Here is a 20,204-nt window from a genome sequence, read left to right on the forward strand (position 1 = left end):
GAAACTAATGATTTTACGGTTAGATATTTAATTTTTTAAAAATTTGTAGAAATTTTTGAAAGCTTTAGTAATACAAATTGTATAATTATACAAAAATAATAACATTTCGAATTATATATGAATATATTTATTTTATAGATGATGTATGAGCTATTACCATATTTTTAAAAAGTTTACCAAAAAAAAATATCAATATTAAATGTAATATATGAATTATTACCATATTCTAATAAGTTTGCCAAAAATATAAATCAACATTAAATGAAATTATCCATGTCATATTTTTTCAGAAGACATGTCATCAATTTCAGTAGTCATGTCATATTTGTTTTGTGAAATTGATTGTACAGAAGACATGTGGCAAAATCACTTCGCAAATATAGTCTAAGGGATTCTGATGATCAATGCATTCAATCTTCACGGATTAGGTAACATATTCCTAAACTATATGCTATTTTAACTAATTTTGAGGCAAATAATTTAAATGATTAACGCGTGAAGATTCTATTGCATATAATATGATAATGAGTGTGGAAACGTCCATACCCCTGTTCGGGAACGCGCTAGGCGCTAGTCGGGCGGTCGGGTTGGGCCTAGCGCCTAAAGAGAAAATCGGGAATTAATCAGAAATTATGCGGGGTCGAATTTTTAGATGGTTTACTATGTTATAAAACATGTTAATCTTTAATTGTGTATAACATTAATACATTTTCATGTTTAAGATTGTATAAAACACACAAATAGAATATATAAACTTAATATAGTGTAATTTTCATCAAAATTATGAATATAAATGATATTTATAAAATTTTAGATCAAATAAATAAAAAAATAGATTAGGCGGCCGCCTAGGCGGCTAGACGATCATTTAGGCGGCTAGGCGGTCATTTAGGCGGTCTAGGCGGAAAAAAATCGAATATCCGATTTTTTAAACCGATTTGGCATAAATCGGAGCGGAAAAGTGACGTGTAACGCCTAGGCGGCCGCCTAGGTGGCTAGGCGGCCGAGTTTTAGAACAGGGGTCCATACCCTAATAGTTTTCAGAATTTATAAATAAAATTAACATACTTAAAAGTACAAAATCTCAAATACTTATGAAGATAAATTGTTATTCCAAAATATTTCAACACTGAGAAAGATAGACTTATAAAAAGCATGGAAGTTTTAGTTGATTCACGTTCCAAGAGTGAAACTTCTCATCGAATGGTGAATGAGCCCATGATTGTCTACCCAACTATCTGCCGCCTAAAGTTAATAAAAAATATTGAACATTGGAAAAATTAATAATAGCCTTTACAGCTTTAAAATAATTGCTTTGAAAACTAAATAAAAATAAATATATAGTAATGTAATAATGTAAATGTACATTGTCTGTAGATGAAGAAGAGTCGTCTCCTGATTTTCTTTTCCGGCAGCTTCAAATGTACTAATTTGTAATTATCAATTTCACAGTTTATGGCACGTGAACACAAGTTGAATCCGTGAATAATAAGTTAAAGACATAATACAGCACCGGCACTCGCATTTATGAAGTTCATGAGGTTTATATCCTATTCTTATTTAAATTTAGTGATGATGAGAATGTAAGAAATTCAAGAACTACGTTTGATCCCCAAAATAAAACAAATTGAACCAAAATCAAGAAATTGTACATAAATATAGAAAGAAAACAAAACACAATTGAGATCGAATGAAATAAATATCACTTTGTGACTTTTTTTTTATCCCTATGGACTCTGCATGGATATTTTAACATTAAAAAAGTTGTTTTATCAACAAATGTTAAACTAGTAAAAAAAATTGATAATCAAAATATAAAGTTTACATATGTAAAATCATTTAGAAATACACATCTTCATTTATAAATCATTTAGAAATACACATCTTCATAATATCATGTTTAACACAAGAAAAAGAAAACCTATTTTGTCATAGAAAGACAAAAATCCTTGTAATAGTGACACCGTTTGCGTCCTGGTATTGGTGTGGTATAAGCGATGTATAAGTCTATAAATGAATGATTGAAAGAGAGGTTCACGTTCACAATAAGCTAAACTCATAAGTCAAAACTACTAAAGTTAATTAGTAACTGACTGAAATTTGCCTAAAGCTAGTTCATAAACAATGTGCAAAAATAGCATAAATCTAAGACTATTAAACAATTGTAGATAATCAGTCTTCAACTATATAAACTCACTAATATATACGAATTATAGAAACTCGCTAACTTTTCATGGATGTTGTGGTATCACTCGTATCATCTATGAATTCTCCATACATCAAACTTTTTGTTAAGCAATAAAATAAAATAAAATACTAGAAATTAAACTCAAGTGTTATTAAACAAGGATCTATACGAGTTAAACATGATCGTAATAAATAACTGGATCTTGATCCGCACAACCGTGCGGATGATTATTTTCATTTTTACACATATAAATATTATTTTTACATGATTAATTTTATATAATTTTAATATATACAATATTACTAATTGTATAATATAACATTTTAAAAAACAACACTTTTATAGTTCACGTGCAATAATTTAATTTATTTGTTTTGAATTTATAATGATAGCATATTTTCAATCATGTGATATAAAATTCTAAATTGAAAGTCTTATTAGTTAAAGATCAAAAATTTAATTGAAAAATATTATATTAAATTGACATCGAAATATTAATACAAAATTGTACATTAGTTTAATTATAATTACAAAATTAATTAGATATTTTAAAGGTTTGTTTTAGTTAAAATGAAACATACATTTATTTTTAAATTAATAAACACGAAAATTAACTAAATATTTAAAAGTTTTTTGAGTAAAAAATAAATGTACATATATGTTATAAATAAATGTGAAATTAATTAAATATTTAAAATGTTTATTTTAATGAAAAAAATAAATATTTATTTATATTGTAAAAAAAAAAGATATGAAAGATTCTATTCAGATACTATTTCAGAGAAAATATATGAATATCTATTTAATTTGTTTGTTTTAGAATAATTTGATTAATTCAAATATTTATAAGAAAATAATTTAAATAAACTTTTAAGATGGTCCAAAATAGAAAAAAATCACACATGAATTAGGTCGTGACTTCTATTTTAATAGTATAGATTGCTTATATAAAAAATTTCTTATCATCTATTGTTATTATCCAACAACACATATAAATCACCTAGTATGCAGCAATACATTTAAATCATCTTGAAAAAACTTTTATGTAACTTTGTTTGTGTTTTGCAGTTATTATGTGCTTCTTTCGCTACTCACTTGTCTTAACAAGAAAGGAAGAAACAAGAAGTACTGAAGCTTACAGTTATATAATCCAATACATAGACAAATCACAGTTTTGGGAAAAAAATGTTAAAAGCTAACAAAAAGTACTGAAGCAAGAGCATTTGAAAATCCAAAGACCATATAACAGTTCAGAGCTAGGGACAAACCATAAACTAAAACAATCTGATGGAATAAAAAAAAAAGGCTCCTCGAGGACTTTGATATCTGTGTGTTTTTTTCTTGTTCTGTATCAGTTTGTTGTGATTGTTACCAATTTTAACAAGAACATCCTCCTGATTGCTGCTGAGCCAAAGATGCATTGGCGTTGGAAGACTTGAGATTGACATCAACCATATCCTCTTGCTTTGTCGAAGACAGTGTTTCCATTCCTGGCAAAGCTGCTGCGATCTTGCGGAAAAGCGCCTAAAAGATGAGACAGAGACATTACGTTCTGACGATGCGGTGATTGTTTAGAGAGTATCAACGGGAGACCATATGAATGTAGATTGGCATAAGAAGTCTAGGTTAATTAAACTATTGATGGGGACTTAAGTGAATCTAGCCGGAACTTTTGTGTAGTTGTCTAAGAAATTCTCACAAATATGTGCAGAGAAGATCTCTGTTTGTAACCTTTATGTTGAAGCCTGCTTTGGCACTGGTTTCGATAAACATTACATTAAGCTCACGAGCCTTGGCTTCTGCTTCCTCTATTGACACTTGCCTGAGTAAACAAACAGCTTATTAGGAATGTAAGACGTGGTTTAACAATGGTTAGTACTATAGTACAAAAAAGAAATGGTTAGAATTTCAAACCGTGTTCAATCAAGGAACAGTAAACATGCTTGCTATTGAGCAGTAATTTGCACATGACGATTTAAAAAAGATAATTATTACCTTTTGTCGACAAGGTCGGTTTTATTTCCCACAAGAACGACAATGACGTCACTACCACGCTCTGTCCTAACCTCATCGATCCACTTAGTAGTGTTTAGGAAAGATTGCCTGCCTATAAGGGGAACAAATGAAAACGCATATATATACTCATTAGAATAACATCTCAAATACAAGAAAGAGAAAGAGCAAAGGTTCACATACTTGCAACATCATAGACAATAACAGCAACAGAAGAATCCCTAATATAGCTCGGAATAAGACTCCTGAATCTCTCTTGCCCTGCCGTATCCCTGTCATAATGTTTCATCTCTCAAAGTTAAATTACCAAATCTTGATCTGCTAAACTTGAAAAGAGAGGTTCAAAGTTCTTACCACAACTGCAGTCTAACAGTCCGATCTTCGAGGTACATTGTCTTTGACAGAAAATCAATACCAATCGTGGCCTGATGATTATAAAATACAACATAAACTACTGAGAAAAGGAAGAACATAACGTAACGATCATAGTTACAAATCAAAGCTCAGATACTCTCTCTCTCTCTCTCTCATTCATCAATAGAGAACTACTTCGATTTAGACAAACAAGATCAGACCTAACTAGTCTAGATTCCTTTACTGTTAAGTCAATAGGATCTACATATCATATCACACGTAATCTACACAGAATCGATCTCAGCTAACGTCGAGATACTATACTAGATCGGGAAGCGGAGCGAGTTACCTGGTAAGTGTTATCGAATTTGTCGTACATGAACCGAGTGATGATACTCGTCTTCCCCACGGATTGATCTCCCAGAAACACGAGCTTATACTTGGCGAGTGCCGAGACCGGCGCCATGATTCCTCGAGATCAAACTAGCTGGACGGATCGGATCTGAGGTACGTCGCGGGGGAAGGAGTTTCCAATATTCGCCGGCGAGATTAGTGTAAGCTGGAGAAAAGGAAGACCAATCAATGGGTTATTTATGTGAAAATTAGAAACTATTAGGGATAATTTACAATATACAGGAAGTTAAAAAAACATTTAAGTATATAGAAAGGCCCATGAATCAATTTGGGCTGGGCTTATAAAATCGAGCACGTGATAAGAATGTGCCTTCTACATCGGGTTTCGCCTCTTTCGTTTCGTTTCGTTTCGTCTCATCCAAATCCCTAAATCTCGAGCTCGACGGAGGAGATGGCACTCAGAACTGCAGTCCTTCGTCACCTTAGGGTTCCGGTGACGGGATCGAACCAGTCTCAAATTGGGTTCCTTGGTCCGATCCGTGCTTTCTCGTCGCACGATGATCATCTCAGCAAGCAGGAAGTCGTCGACAGAGTTCTCGATGTTGTCAAATGCTTCCCTAAAGTCGATCCAGCTAAGGTCAGTTTCGATCTTTGTAACTACGCCTGATTCATCTCAATAAGGGATCAGTGGATGATTCATATTTGCTGTAGTGGGAATATGCACCAAATGGTAAATATGAAACGATGTCGCATTGTTAGTTTGGGTTATTGATGTCAATGGCGTTATCTAGTAAGCTGCTACTGCCGCAGATTTGATGTTTCTGTGATGAGTTTGTTGCTTTTTTTTTTCAATTCAAGTTTGGTATGCAGATGAACGAACGAGTCCTTTTTTATGTTTGAAGTACAAATCTTTAAAGTTTAATCAGGTTTTCGTTGTTGTTGGCAATTGAATCCCACAGGTGACTCCTGATGTTCATTTTCAAAAGGATCTGGGGTTAGATAGTTTGGACACTGTGGAGATAGTGATGGCTATTGAAGAGGAGTTCAAGCTTGAGATCCCAGACAAAGAAGCTGACAAGATCGACTCTTGCCCTCTTGCCATTGAATACGTTTTCAACCATCCAATGTCTAGCTAAAAACCCTGTGCTGCTGCTCTCTCCTTTTATTTGTTTGTTTGTATGAGGTTCTCTCTCAAGTTATCTCTTGAAAATTGGGATTTTGCAAATAAATGCGAGCATCCTTGTGACTCTTTCATTTTTCCATAAAAGTAACCATTTTGGCTTTTGATTGTTTTGTAATTCGACACTTTTTGGAGCTATTTCAATCTCTCTTTTATGCAAAACTTAAAATAAAAATCAAAGGTTATTCTGTGTTCTTTATGGAACAAAGGTTTATACCACAGGAGATTCAAACAAAAAAACTGCATCAAAATCATATAACCTAGCGAACAAGTCTTTGTTTTCTGTCACCTGATGTGCCTTGGTTTGCTAAAACTTTTGGGTTTATGAACTGTTCGAATTAAGCCCATTAAAATAATGCAAAAGCCCATATTGGTAAAACTAAGAGGCCTATTTTTTAGGGGCAAATCTCCAAAATAGCACACTTTTAAGTTTATATCACAAAAATAGCAATCAAAAATTAAAATGACCAAAATAGCACATTTTTATATTTATCATTTGAAAATTTTAATTTTTTTATTTTTCAAAATTTGAAATCTTATCCCCAAAACCTCATTTCTCAACTCTAAACCCTAAACTCTAAACCCTAAACCCTAAACTCTAAACTCTAAAACCTAAACCCTAAAACCTAAACCCTAAGTTTGTGACTTTTGATAAAACACTAAGTGCTATTTTGGTGACTTTTGACATTGAATGCTAGTTTGGGAACAAAAACTTGATTTAATGCTATTTTTGTCTTTTTCTCATTTTTTAAAGCTTAAATTAAACCCCTTTTGCCTCCTAAGCCAGGAGAGATAAGGGAGGAGAAGAAGTAGGAGAGGAAGAAGACGAAAATGGCGAACCTCAACTCAGCAATTGACTCAGTATTTGGGGACCAGAACCTTTCTTCACCGCAGACCCTCGAAGGCACAGCTCGTTCTGTTCCCGGCGAGCCATTTCCCGTGGACGGTGCACGAGCAAGCCGCTCTCACCGGATTCAACAGCTCTCTCTTCTCCGGGAAGGCTTTCCTCTCGGAATCATCCCTGCTTTTGCTCCTTCTTCCGACAAGAGACTCGGCTCTTTCTCTCTCAACTCTCTCTTGCTCAGCCCTTCCTCTTCCAACTGGTTAGATAATTTTTCACTTTGCTGTTTGAGTGTGTTACGTTAAAGGTTTTAGCTTTGAGTTCAAGAACACGACTTTACCACATTAGAATGTTTTTTTCTTTTTCATTGTTGTTGGTTTTGTGGGGTTTGAGTGAGTGGTGTTTTAAGGGTTTTAGCTCTGAGGCTTTGAGTTCAAGAACACGACTTTACCACATATGGATGTTTTTGTCTTTTTTCTCAGTGTTGTTGGATTTGATTGAGACATGTGATCATGTTCTGTTTAGATATATTCACTCGAGTTAGTTAACTGATCGTTGTAGGTGGCTAGGATTGGTTGGCCAGTTCAAACCAAAGAAACTCTTTACTGATATCAAAGCAAATATCAGCAAGGCAGAGGAATGGGATCTCCAGCTTTTCAAAGATACAACAAAACACATTGTAGACAAATCCCTCTACTCACTTGGTTTATGGACTCAGATTGCGTTAGGCTCTTCTTCCTCTCTCTTGCTGAGCGCTGAACGCCTTGGAGAAAAAGAAGGACTCAGAAAGAAGTTGATGTTTGTTCATCCGGTACGCATCTATTTGTTCATCCTTGTGTATGTTTAAAGCACTTCTGATTCAGGAACATCTTTATAGGTCTCTCATCGCTCGCTCCAGAGACCGGGCTTCAATACCGTTTTGGTGTACACAAAAGCAAGGGTGATCCTCACCCTGTGAACGCTGCTGATGAGAGTGGCTGTAGTGAGGTTCCTGCTTCTTTGATGCCTGGTTTATGCGCCAAGGCTGCAGTATCATACAAGGCTAAAAGAGACTTGTGGAGACCAAAAGAGGAAGAAGAAAACAACACAGAAGATGATGATGATGATACACCTGTGTTCCTACCTTACGACACACGCCTAAAGGAGCCTCATGCAGCAGTTTCGGGGATTGTAGGTAGCAGCTTGACAGCTTGGATTACAGGCAGAGGCGAAAAGCGGAGTCTGATAAGCGCAGATGCGTTTGGTTCTGCTTGTTATACGTTCCAGAAAGGGCGGTTTAGTAAGCTGTATGGTGATCTAACACGAGTAGATGCTCGTGTGGACGTTTCCTCAGCTTCTGCTCTTGCTAAAAGAATCTTTAGCGCAGTTAGAAGATCTAAGGGTAGTAACAAAACAGATGATGACACATCGGGTTCTCCTAGACTCAGCCTGATATTCCAGCAACAGGTACTATTAATCAGCTTCTTGTCCAATTTTGATGTAAAGAATGTAACTTATAAGCAGTGCTACAAATTTGCAGGTTGCAGGTCCAATAGTTTTCAAAGTAGACTCGCGGTTTCAGGTAGGTGAAGGGAAGTTTGGTGCACAAATGGAGGATCTGATTTACAGTTTGAATTACTCGTTGAGGCTTCTTGAGTCCGGAAAAGTTGTGGCTTGGTATTCTCCAATGAGAAAAGAAGGCATGGTCGAGCTTCGAGTTTTTGAGTTTGAAATTGTTGCATTTGTATTAGAGGAAGATGCTAAACATGGCAAACTCTTTTTTGGTTTAACTAGTTGAATATCTTTTGCTTATGACAGACGATTGAAAGATTGTCACAAAAACAAGATAAGCTCTGCCTGATCGTTACAAGAAACAACTAAAATGTTCAAATGGATGTCTTAGACAAGATCTATCTCCACGAGGGCCAACAAGTCGCTCTCTTTACATAAGCAATGCCTACTGCCTAGCACTGGTTCCTAAATCGACATGAACAGTAGTAAAAGCAGAGATGTTAACACTTCCAAATCCTTAAAAAAACTATGATCAATTCATTGATGAGAAGCTAATTTCACCGTCAAGATGTCTTTCAATCTTGACTGTGTAACAAGGTACCTGTCATAATTGATTGTAGTATTAAAAGTTTAAAACCAAACGCTAAAATCTATGTCATGTTACTGTTAGGATCCTCCTCAGCTCCCAGATCCAAGAGTAAATCATACCAACCTACGCTTTCTTCTTTTTATTTGACCAAATCCAACCTACACTTTCTTAAAGCGGCTTATTATAGCACAACTATAACTTATCGTACAAATAAAACATGACCGGTGACAGTTCTAGAAATAAGAGGAACGAATAGGAAATGAACTTAAAAGAATAAAATTGTATGAATGAAAATGAATACTTGTTACATTTAGGGATGTTAAAACAGGCTATCTGAGCCCGTTTAGTGTCCTGCCCGTTTAGAACCCGTTAACTTCATGCCCATTTAAAGCCCTGTCCGTTATAACCCGTTTAACTGTGGTCTGTTTACAGTTGTGATGTCCGTTTATCCGTTTAGACCCGTGAGTCCATTTATTTTATTTTATTTTTGTCAACTTCTAATTACAGTTTAATTAATTTGTAATGACGTTAAATCTTATGCTTTTTTTGTAATGACATTGTCTTTAATTATTTCTTTTATTGTTATTTCTTTTTTTTTAAATGCAATTTTAATTATCTTAAGATTGTTATTATTTCTTCTATAAGTTCAGACAAACATCAACATTGCAGGAAATCAAACAGCAAGAGGATTAGAGGCTAACAAGAGTTTCGGGACTGAGATTGAGTTACCTTAGCCTAGTGAAGATAACCAAAGGACCCTTTTCTCGATTTCTCAAGTTTGATTCATATAGCTTTTCCAGATTTCCTCTACGGTGAATCATGAGTTTGAGTACGGCCTGAGAAAGAGAAAGAGAAAGAGATGTAGAAAACCTGACGGCCTGAGAAAGAGAAAGAGAAAGAGATGTAGAAAACCTAGTCAAAAATGACGTCGTTTCATATATTGTATTAGAAAAAAAAATAAACAGGGTATCCGTTAATACTGGAGGAACGTCCGTTTATAAACGGGCCTTAACGGGTAGACCATGTAAGAGCCCGTTAAGTTTTAGATATAAATAAACGGGTATGGGCTTTACCCGTTTAAACCCTGCCCGTCAAAGCTCGCGGGCGCCATACCCGTTTTATCATCCCTAGTTACATTCCATATTTAACAAAGAATAATTTTGTTCTTTATTTCTCTAAAAAAAAGAATGGTAGGGAATAAGAAAAAAAAAATTATTATTTGTAAATGGTGATTTTTTTTAGAGAATGTTAATGAATATATTATTCTTCGTCGTTTCTCGGTCACCATTCGTACCGAGAATAAATTTTTTCATAAGATATCTAAAAATATCAAGCGTAAAGTTGTGCTCTACGAGTTTCTAATTTCTAATAAAAATAAATTAGTGTTAACAAGATTGGTGAAGCTTTTTGGGTCAATTGAACATTTGATTTGTATCGGTTTATACCGGTTTCAGCAGTTTTAAATTAAGTTTGGTTTTTGGGTGTATGAATAATATTCCCTACCAACCTTTCCAACTGCCCAAAAAGGAAGTAGCTATTGGCTAAAGCCTAAAGCCTAGGAACTAGACCATCTGAAACTAAGCTACGGTTGAGATTCTTTACTATCATAAATCAACGGCTATAAACAAAACAGAATTTAATTCCCATGCAACCTTAAGACCTTGTTAAACGCCACGTATCACAAACTCTCAGCGAGATTCTCTATACGTGTCTACGAAAAGGTGAGAAAAACAGGATACAAGAGCAGCTGTCAGGGCCCGAGAGACAAAAACGTCGATTACTGGGCCCGGAAAGGTCATTGTGGGTCCCACACGTAATTATAAAAGGGTTTTTGTCCAGTCAGCTCCTCGTTTGATATTCTCAAGCTCTAGTGGGATGTATTCCCCCACTCGAAGGCCTTGTTGTATCGACGACAGATGACAAGTTGTGTGGTCATGAGCCACTTTCTTTTTTGGACCTTTATTAATAAGTGATCACAGAACAACATCATTTTTCATATGTATTAATACACTTTTTTGTTGTATATAATGGTTTGCCGTTCGTAATGTGAGTCATTGCTTACTCAGAAACGATGAGGGATTGACGTGATCTTCATTTAAACAATTAATAAAAACAAGACTAGTACGTATGATAGTCATATTAGTGTTAAATTCCAACTAGGAAAGATTATATTATGCTTTTGTAAACTAAGTCGGTTCTGATTTTATATAGAAACTCCAACTATGAGACACGTTACACACGTATGTGTACGCAATTATACACTATCAAATTTATTACATCGAATAAAGGGCTGATATGCTATGCTAAATGAAACATTCGCCATAAGCTTCCAAATTTTGTAAAAAATATTATATATAAATAGGTCCAAAAAAAATTAGGTTCTCAAATTTATTAAATTTTTTTTACATAAAAACAGCAACAAATTCTCTAAATTCTCAGGACCAACCCTGACCGAATAAAATAGGCCGGTCACGCTCTTGCTCGTTCATTACAAGCGTTCTGCAGCGTATATTATGTCTTTGATATCCGAATTAGAAGTACATGCATGTTCTTAGAGCATTTAGGCTATGTAGATCGTATTGAAACTTATTTTAATTTTGAATGTTGCTTGTGCCAAGACTATTCTACCATTTGTCAACCAAAGGGATTTGGAATATATATTTTGTGTGTTTTATGTATACAAAAATAAATTAGTACTTAGATGAAAAGATATTTAATTTCCTCCAACAGTTTTTTTGGATTTGGTTAAATTGATCTTAACACGTACGTACCAAGATGTTTTGTTTCATCACAAAACAAAATAAAACTGTTCACTGATAAGTATTACTCCTTCCGTTCATTAATAATAGACTTTTTAGAAAAAAAATTTGTTTCAAAAAAATGTATTTTTTGTGTCTTCTATGAAAAAATTGTAAACTTCAAAAAAAATAATTGACTTTATTGAATTACTATTGGTTAAAAGTTATTAAAACTTGAAAATTACAAAAAATGATACATTTATTATCGTAGTTTAATGTGTTTTCTTAATACGCGTGAAAATAGTAAAAAGTCTATATTTATGGAAAATAGGGAGTAGTATACTATAGTAGTAAAAAGAAGGTACTTAATGAAATATTTGATTAAGTACAAGTACAAGCTGTACAATAAGTAAACAAATGAGAGGTGATTATAAATTTACACACGCATGGAATGAAACATTGTCCAGGCGAGATGAATCCTAAAATTCAGAGCCCAGAAAGTACAAACAAGAACAGTTTAAAATTACAAATCATTAAAGTACAAAATATCAGTAATATAAAATGTATTAGTATTAACTTAGAAACTTTCATTAAATGTGAAATTTATTATATCTAGGAAAGTCCATCAATCATGCGTTATGCATGTTATCGCGGCCAGCGAATCTCACAAACGCAAGACTTGTTTGATTCCCCTCGTCGAACCAGATCCACCCAAATTATTTTAATGCAAAATAAAAACTAATTTATATGCTCTTCTTTTTTTTGAAAAAATGATATGTTCTTCTTTTTTTTTTTTCCTTCTAAATTTTATTTATTATAAAAGTAGTAACCATACAAGTCCATTACAAAAAGTATTTAACCCACCAAAAAACCCAACACAGCTAAACATTACAAAGGCCAACAACGGCCCATTGAACAATTCGCCAACACGAAAGTGGAAACGCATTGACTACGCAGCCACGTGTTCAAACCACTGTGAAAGAGAAACACGTGGTTGAAATCACCCCTTCATGTTCCCGACATGCAAATCGACAACGCCGACACGGGAAACCACCGGCTCACCGGGACCAAACCTCACGATCACAGCCACCACAACTCCACGGCATCCACCATCATTGCCAGAGCACTAACTCTCGGAGAGCTTCAATCAAACTATTTTGAGATCTCATCCGAGCCACACCCACACAGAACAAACATCACATGTACCAGAATCACCCACCGGCGGAGAACGTCGATAAACCATCATCGAGATATCATCCGCCGCCCCAACCCTTTACAACCCAAGAAACCAGCCGCCATCGCCGAAGAAGAAGGCAAAGACGCTGGAGACAAAAGCCGGACGACCATCGAGAGTAACGACGCGACGCCGGAGACAGAACCGGCCGACCACCTAAGAAAAAAGAGCGTCGCCGGAAACAAAAACCGATCTGGAAAACGCTCTTATCTCTACTCCTTGTGAAAGATTAAATTTGGGAACAAGGAAAGTAGAGAAAAAATCCTCTCTCTAAAAGAGAGGAGGTGTTTTCCTATATGTTCTTCTTCAATGCTCAAAGATACAAAGAAAACTAATTCCTCAATTTGTTAAAAAAACATATTTATACATGAATGAAAATACATTAAAATTTATAAATGTATAATTTTTATTAGCTGTTTCATAATTTTAAACGAATAGTAATTCGATGAATTAGTAGTTTAATATTACTATTTACCAGACACAAAAAAGACACTGATAATAAAATAAAGAGAAAAAGACAAAAATAGCACTAAATCAAGTTTTTGTTCCCAAACTAGCAATCAAGAGGGTTTAGGGTTTAGGGTTTAGGGTTTAGGGTTTAGGGTTTAGGGTTTAGGGTTTAGGGTTTAGGGTTTAGGGTTTAGGGTTTAGGGTTTAGGGTTTAGGGTTTAGGGTTTAGGGTTTAGGGTTTAGGGTTTAGGGTTTAGGGTTTAGGGTTTAGAATTTAGGGTTTAGGGTTTAGAATTTAGGGTTTAGAGTTTAGGGTTTGCGGTTTAGAGTTTAGGGTTTAGAGTTTAGAGTTGAGAAATGAGGTTTTGGGGATAAGATTTCAAATTTTAAAAAATAAAAAAATTAAAATTTTCAAAGGATAAACTTAGAAATGTGCTATTTTGGTTATTTTAGTTTTGGAGTGCTATTTTTGTGTTATAAACTTAAAAATGTGCTATTTTAGAGATTTGCCCTAAAATAAAACAATGAATTATTGAACTTTAACGAGTAGATGGAGTGAAGGAAAGAAAGAACGGTGAAGATGTCTTGTAGACTACAGTAACTATAGTGGTACGTGAAACAGGTGATTCATTCAAGCTAACCATAAAGTCCCAAAGCTGTCTTTATAAACGGACACCAAATCAACCAGCTTCCTCCTCCTCCTTCCTTCTTCTTCTTTCTCCTATCTGAGCTGAATCTTGAATTTGATTCTGCAGTCCACTCTCTTCCTTTATTCCCAAGCTTTCGTTCTTTTTATAGTATAAGCAATGGCTTCGTATTACTCTGCGTTTTTGGGCAGTGAAGAGCCGCACTTTTTGGAATCATGCTCTCTTTGCAGTAAACACCTTGGTCCTAACTCCGACATCTTCATGTACAGGTACTTAATCCGATCATACCTAATCAAATTCCTGGATCTGGGTTTTGAGAAGTCATTGCCTTTATTGATAGTAAGACCTTTTCTTGATTTCTATTTTTAACAGAGGAGACACAGCGTTTTGTAGCCAAGAGTGTAGAGAAGAACAGATTGAATCTGATGAAGCCAAGGAGAGAAGCTGGAAACTTTCTGCTAGATCTCTCCGTAAAAAATCTTCCGAAGCTGCAAAGGATTCAGCCGCCGGAAAAACCGTACGGACAGGAACACTCGTGGTCGCGTAGTAGAATTTGTATTACAATAAGAAAACCAAAGCATGTAGCTTTTGTGTATACCCTTTTTGTCTAAAAGCTATATATATATATATCACCCTCTATTAAGTAAAACCTGCTAAATTTTACTCTGTTTCTATCAATCTTGCTCTTGATCGGGATCTGAGGAATTGTAAGATCTTGTTATGTGGAGTTCGGGAAAGTGAGAGGTATTGATCTCTGGGTGGGGGGGTTAATTTTTGATCGATTAAACAATAAGAAACAGAGCATACTATATTAATGTTCTATATTCAATTTTTTTATCTTCCTTGTCTTGTAATTTGTTTCAAACTTGTGCTGTTAAGATCGAGCTTCACCAGAAGTCGAGTTTAATTGTATCTGCATTCTGCAGTCAGTTACATCTTTTTTTTTTTGGGTCAACATTGTATAAATATAATACAAGGTTTCTGATTGCGTTGTGCATTTTCCGGCGGATAAACAGCTACATTTGGGACCATAATGGGCTTTAAAGGAGCCCATAAACGTAAAGCCATTGACGCTTCCTTTTTACGCAAGAAAGGTCACAAATCACAATCACATCAGGTATTTGTAAGATTATATAGTACCTGGTAATTTAGAACCCCAAGACTCTCAGGCTTCCGTTGTTGAGTTCTTGCCTCTGTCAAGGTGGTTCCTAGCTTCGCCTTTGCTCTTTAACTTCAAAAATGTGTGGAGATATTCTTTTGTTGAGTGTTCCATGTTTCGAGTATAGATTTAAAGAATCAAACCTATTGCAATGCTAAGAAAATCGTAGCTAATAATATCTAAGCCTGGGCAAAGAAAATTTGTTGAATGTTGGCAGTATACTACAAGACTCTACACGATTCATGATGTACACTTAGGAGACTATGTGAACAATCCTTTGTAACAAAGTGATCCATGTCAGTGACGCATCATCTACTAGAACTAAAGAGTTGAATATAAAAGATATGGCTGAGTTGCCTAGAACACAAGGAACTCTAAACAACAATGAGAAATCTTTGAAAATTTCTCATCAAGTATTTTTTTTTATTATACACAACAGTTGAGCAAACTTAAAACCACATCTGTAAATGATTTAATTGAATCCCCACAGGTAAATAATTTCCAAGACCCTATGTTTTCCTCTCTCCCAACCATTCTATATAAGCTCAATTTCTTCCAAAATTACAACCATTTGACCTTTTCTCATAAGCTCTTCTCATTCTCCCCAAGCACAATCTAGTATTGATCCCTTTTAAAATCCGGCGACCATCAAGAGGAAGTGTTGAGCCACCGAGATTGCGTTAACTCATTGGACTGGTGAGAGGAGATAGCATCTCATTGCTTGTTGTGCACCTTAAATCCAAAGATTTTAGGAACATAGCTTTGAGTCGGCTTCTGCGGTTTCAAGTTTCCATAAGCCATGAGAAACAAATGTGGGAAAGTAGTCCCAAAGTAAGCTCCATCAATGTCTGCAATAACCATTAAGGAAACAAAAGAAAAAGCTAATCCAATGTCTAACCGGCAAGACTGCATCATGCTATGCTAATAAAATGTAAAAAAAAAAGGATACTGCCTTGGTATTTAGATCGCGGGTAGTAAACATCCTCGCATTTAGGGCAGTATATCTTCACCGTGCTCGACCTCGGAATATCAGATTGCCCAACTGGAAGACAAGGCTGCCCGCAACAGAAGACTCTCGGACATCTCCCAAAATCATAGTTCTTGTACTTCTCCAACTACAAAGAGAGATTCAACGTCATTCACAAAGACCATATAACATAACATAAAAGGACTCTTGTTTCATTTACCATAGCAGCCATTCCTTTAGTTGTAAGAATGTAACGAACATGAATAAGACCATACAACATCTCAGCAGCTGATTCCACCAGCTCATTCTGTTCTTCAGTAAACATATCACCTAATTCAAACAAAATAAAAAAAAAGTTATTAAAAGAAGTAGCTTTATATGAATGAACCTTGGTTCACCACTTACTGTTTGATGACTCAACATCTAAGATGAGATCAAGTGCATAATCATAGTAAGGAACTTGACCACTCAACCCACAGAGATTGAAATCATCCTGCACATAATCCTCATCCACTTCACAGAAAAACTCGTTCCCTCTCAAGCTACAGAACCACGAGATCCACGACGTGTCGTCATCACCTTCCGAGCCACTCACTTCAGATCCTTCTTCTTCGCTATCGGTTTCAGATTGATCCGGAAGGTGAGATTTAGCGGTGGAGGTTGAAGGGTTTGAGTCTTTGCCTTTAGAAGTGGAAGGCGAAGTTTTCTTGAGATGTTTGTCTAAAGCTTCGTTGATCCGTTTCCGATCTATAGCTCCGGTGAGGAGGTCCGATCTCGATGACCCACCACTGCCCATTATGCCTCCGCTTCGATCTTTGTACATAATTTGGTACTAAGAGGTTGGATTCGATTCAAAGTGTTGGACTTTCTTATCGTTAAGAGAGAGGAGAGAGGCGGAGAAATCTAAGAGTAAGAGGAAAGAGAAGAAGAAGGGAGAAGAAGAAGGGGTAAAGAGTGCTCTGCTTTTTCCCTGTTGTTTCTTCTCTTCGTCTACTCTTTGTTTGATTATTTATTTTCTGTTATTTGTTAGTGGGCTTTCTTATTGGGCCTTATCTTCGAACACATGAAAACAATTCCACAAACAAAGATTCAGAGACGAGGTAACAATGAAGAAGTTATGATTACTCCGCAAGCACTTCTTTTAAGCATATTTTAGTTTTGAATGAGCAAGAATTTTTACTTTATTTTGAATGAGCAAGAATGTTTTTCTCTTTATGTGATAAGCTTTGTGACAACTAAGAGAAGAGAATGCAGATGTTATTACTCCATTGATGTCACTTTTAAAGCTTTAATCAACTAAACCACTTTCTTCATTCTATGTATTCATTCATGTGGTGGAAGCCAAACTATTGATAAATTATAGCAATTAGATAAGCTTTAAAACTCTCTACTTTATAACATAAAAGTTCAACACATACATTAACATTAATGAGATGTTAAAAGAAAACACGAGTACATAAGATTCAAGAGTCATGGGGGTAAGGAAGATACTCTTCTTGCTGTCTTCTTCTTCTCCTCCAAATTTTCAGACATGCTTTTAGCAAACGCCTCAACGATTCGTTGTTGAGATTCCAATATCATCTTTGTCCTCTTCATCTCCATTTCCATCCTCATCGCTTCAATCTCTCTCGTCATCTCCATCTTCTTCTCCTCTGTTCTCAACAACGTATCTCCAAGTAGCTTGATCGCACTCGCTATCTCCACCATTGGATCATCAGACTCCTCCTCCTCCTCCTCCTCCGTCGTCATCATCATCATCATCATCTCCCTCCCTCGTTTCCCTGCTCTCTCTTCTCCTTCTTGAATTCTCACACCCCTAGCTCCGTAACTGGTTCCTCCTCCGACACGACCAAGTCTTGAACTTGCACTCGCCGTGTATTTCGGATCGATCTTACCGGGAAACCTCGGCCCCGGCTGAGCTATACTCACTCCCGTCGGAATCCGAATTCTGATCCCACCGCTGCTGCTACTCCCTCCGGCGGTACCATTCCTGTTAAAGAACCTCGGCGTTGACCTCGCGACAGAACCTCCTCCGCCGTAAAGCTCGGCTCTTTCCTCGTCTCCACCGCCGGGCTTGCTCTCCGGGCGATCCTCCATGGCTTCCATTCGCTTATAGTGGACCCAAGAGGATACAAACCTCGCCACCGGCACAGATCTCGCTCGCTGGATCTCCGTGCGGTACCTTTTCCTCAGCTTCTCCATCTTGTGCCGGCACTGAACGGCGGTTTTCTTCGGCGTCACGCCGGGGCAATTACCGGCCACCGCTTCCGCGACTTCCTCCCAGTGATTCGCCTTGAGGTTTCCACGGTTGAGAGCGTGCCATTTGTCGCGGTAGCCGTCGATGAGCGCGATCGTCTCCTCTAGAGACCAGCACGGCGGAGGCAAGCGCCTAGAGTTCTTGGCCACCGCGGGGGTGGAGGCAACCTTCAGATCGGTAACGGAATCGTCTGGTTGCGGCGGAGGCGATTGGTTACGCACCGGTAACGGATCCTGAATCGGATCTTGTTCCAACGGAGAATCTGGATCAGACATGGATCGGTTCAGACAAGACCGGAGAAGATCAGAACTTTAGGATTTTAAATAATGTCAGATCTCGTGAAGAGAAACGGTTGTGATTCGATGGATTTACGCGGCGGCGACTTCAACGTAATAATGAGGAGATAAGGGAGAGAGAGAAAGTGGAGGGGAGGCGCATGATAATGGTGGAGGGCGGAGGATAAGGTGTTAGATAGAAGCGTGCATTAGCAGAGTTTGGTAGTAATAAAGGAAAAGGCTTTATGCGGTGGTGGCGGAAGGTGGTGGGGGCACCGTCGTGGAGGATGATAACGACACGTGGGATTATAATAGTGGAAGATGAAAGAGAAGAAAGTGGTTGGTTTCGAGGACCAAGCCAACACGCCACCGCATTCATGGTTGGAACAAGGCTAACGTGAGCCGTGTATGACGGGACCGGTAGGTGGCTTATACTTGGCGTCTTCCTCTTTATTAACCTCCCTCCCTCTCTCACATTTTTTCTTTGTAGCAAATCATTTACTATAGAGTCTTATGATTGTTGATTTAAGGCAATTAAACTCCATTTATGAAATAGGAAGTGGGCTAATAATATAGGTACAGGCCCATTAATATACACCATCAGCCTCTTCTATACGAGGGTTATTTAAACTTTAATGCATTTCCAACAAATTGCTATTTTACTCTTCGTTTTTTTTTTTTTTTGTTAAAGATTACTCTTCGTTTGTAAAAATGTATTTTCGTGCTTCATGAATTTTAAAATGTATTCAATTTGATAATAAATATATTATAAATTTGATAATAAATATATTATTTGTATGATTATTTATTTCCAATAGTTTTAAACTAGTATTATTTCAATAAAGACAATCTTTTTGATAATTTTTTTTTTTTAATTTACAATTATTAGCTAATGGAAATTATATAAAAATGTCAAATTTTTATTTTAAAACATATACTGAAACTATGAAATAATGTTTAGATGCAATTTGGCTCTAACTTACTTATATTTCTTACTCTAAAATGAATATTGTTATTTATTCTTCTATATTTATAAAAATAAATAACATTTTCTACTTTTTACTTTATATTTAATATAATATTATTTTAGGAAAATATATTAGAATACATTTTATCTCTATTAGAAAAAAACTATTTTAGAAGAAAAATAGTAAAATACATTAGAAGTTGTCTAATGGACTAATAATACCGGACTAGGTCATTAGGATTCACCATTAAGCCGCACTAAGTCCACCTGGAGGTGTCTGGCAAGAAGATTACTTGTATCACTGGAAACAAAACCAAACCGGTTTATTACGCAGGAACAACTTTAATGGGATCAAAGCGATGGATTTCTTATGCATTTTCATCTTCTTAAACTTGGTCCGGCTTTTCACTTCTATTGAACTTAATTTCATTATTCACAAAGGGTCTCCCTTTCTACCTTGAGATGCAAAGTTTCACTGAATGATGTTGTCTTGACCTATG

The 20,204-nt window shown here is 36.1% G+C and overlaps 5 protein-coding genes and 1 pseudogene across 5 annotated transcripts; 3 read left to right on the forward strand and 3 right to left on the reverse strand.

Moving 5' to 3' along the window:
* Window positions 1-3,317: 3,317 nt before the first annotated feature.
* LOC106335713 (ras-related protein RABH1b) lies at window positions 3,318-5,175 on the reverse strand. Its single transcript, XM_013774307.1, has 6 exons — window positions 4,905-5,175; window positions 4,556-4,626; window positions 4,385-4,473; window positions 4,184-4,295; window positions 3,920-4,010; window positions 3,318-3,712 (listed from the first exon to the last, which is right to left on the reverse strand). Exons 1-6 carry the CDS (start codon window positions 5,019-5,021, stop codon window positions 3,566-3,568), a joined length of 627 nt encoding a protein of 208 aa, XP_013629761.1. The 5' UTR covers window positions 5,022-5,175; the 3' UTR covers window positions 3,318-3,565.
* A 104-nt stretch (window positions 5,176-5,279) lies between these two features.
* LOC106335714 (acyl carrier protein 1, mitochondrial-like) lies at window positions 5,280-6,196 on the forward strand. Its single transcript, XM_013774308.1, has 2 exons — window positions 5,280-5,546; window positions 5,869-6,196. The coding sequence occupies exons 1-2, from the start codon at window positions 5,361-5,363 to the stop codon at window positions 6,043-6,045; spliced, it is 363 nt and encodes a 120-aa protein (XP_013629762.1). The 5' UTR covers window positions 5,280-5,360; the 3' UTR covers window positions 6,046-6,196.
* A 699-nt stretch (window positions 6,197-6,895) lies between these two features.
* LOC106335715 lies at window positions 6,896-8,719 on the forward strand (annotated as a pseudogene).
* Window positions 8,720-14,098: 5,379 nt separating this feature from the next.
* Window positions 14,099-15,014, forward strand: LOC106332316. Its single transcript, XM_013770787.1, has 2 exons — window positions 14,099-14,348; window positions 14,452-15,014. The coding sequence occupies exons 1-2, from the start codon at window positions 14,239-14,241 to the stop codon at window positions 14,624-14,626; spliced, it is 285 nt and encodes a 94-aa protein (XP_013626241.1). The 5' UTR covers window positions 14,099-14,238; the 3' UTR covers window positions 14,627-15,014.
* Window positions 15,015-15,607: 593 nt separating this feature from the next.
* On the reverse strand, window positions 15,608-17,200 carry LOC106328696 (putative casein kinase II subunit beta-4). Its single transcript, XM_013767185.1, has 4 exons — window positions 16,611-17,200; window positions 16,426-16,535; window positions 16,188-16,353; window positions 15,608-16,086 (listed from the first exon to the last, which is right to left on the reverse strand). The coding sequence occupies exons 1-4, from the start codon at window positions 17,026-17,028 to the stop codon at window positions 15,953-15,955; spliced, it is 828 nt and encodes a 275-aa protein (XP_013622639.1). The 5' UTR covers window positions 17,029-17,200; the 3' UTR covers window positions 15,608-15,952.
* Window positions 17,201-17,576: 376 nt separating this feature from the next.
* Window positions 17,577-19,319, reverse strand: LOC106336141 (trihelix transcription factor ASIL2-like). The gene has a single exon (XM_013774887.1). The coding sequence runs from the start codon at window positions 18,735-18,737 to the stop codon at window positions 17,676-17,678; it is 1,062 nt and encodes a 353-aa protein (XP_013630341.1). The 5' UTR covers window positions 18,738-19,319; the 3' UTR covers window positions 17,577-17,675.
* Window positions 19,320-20,204: the final 885 nt, after the last annotated feature.

Source organism: Brassica oleracea, chromosome C3 (assembly GCF_000695525.1).
Source record: "Brassica oleracea var. oleracea cultivar TO1000 chromosome C3, BOL, whole genome shotgun sequence".
Lineage (NCBI taxonomy): Eukaryota > Viridiplantae > Streptophyta > Magnoliopsida > Brassicales > Brassicaceae > Brassica > Brassica oleracea.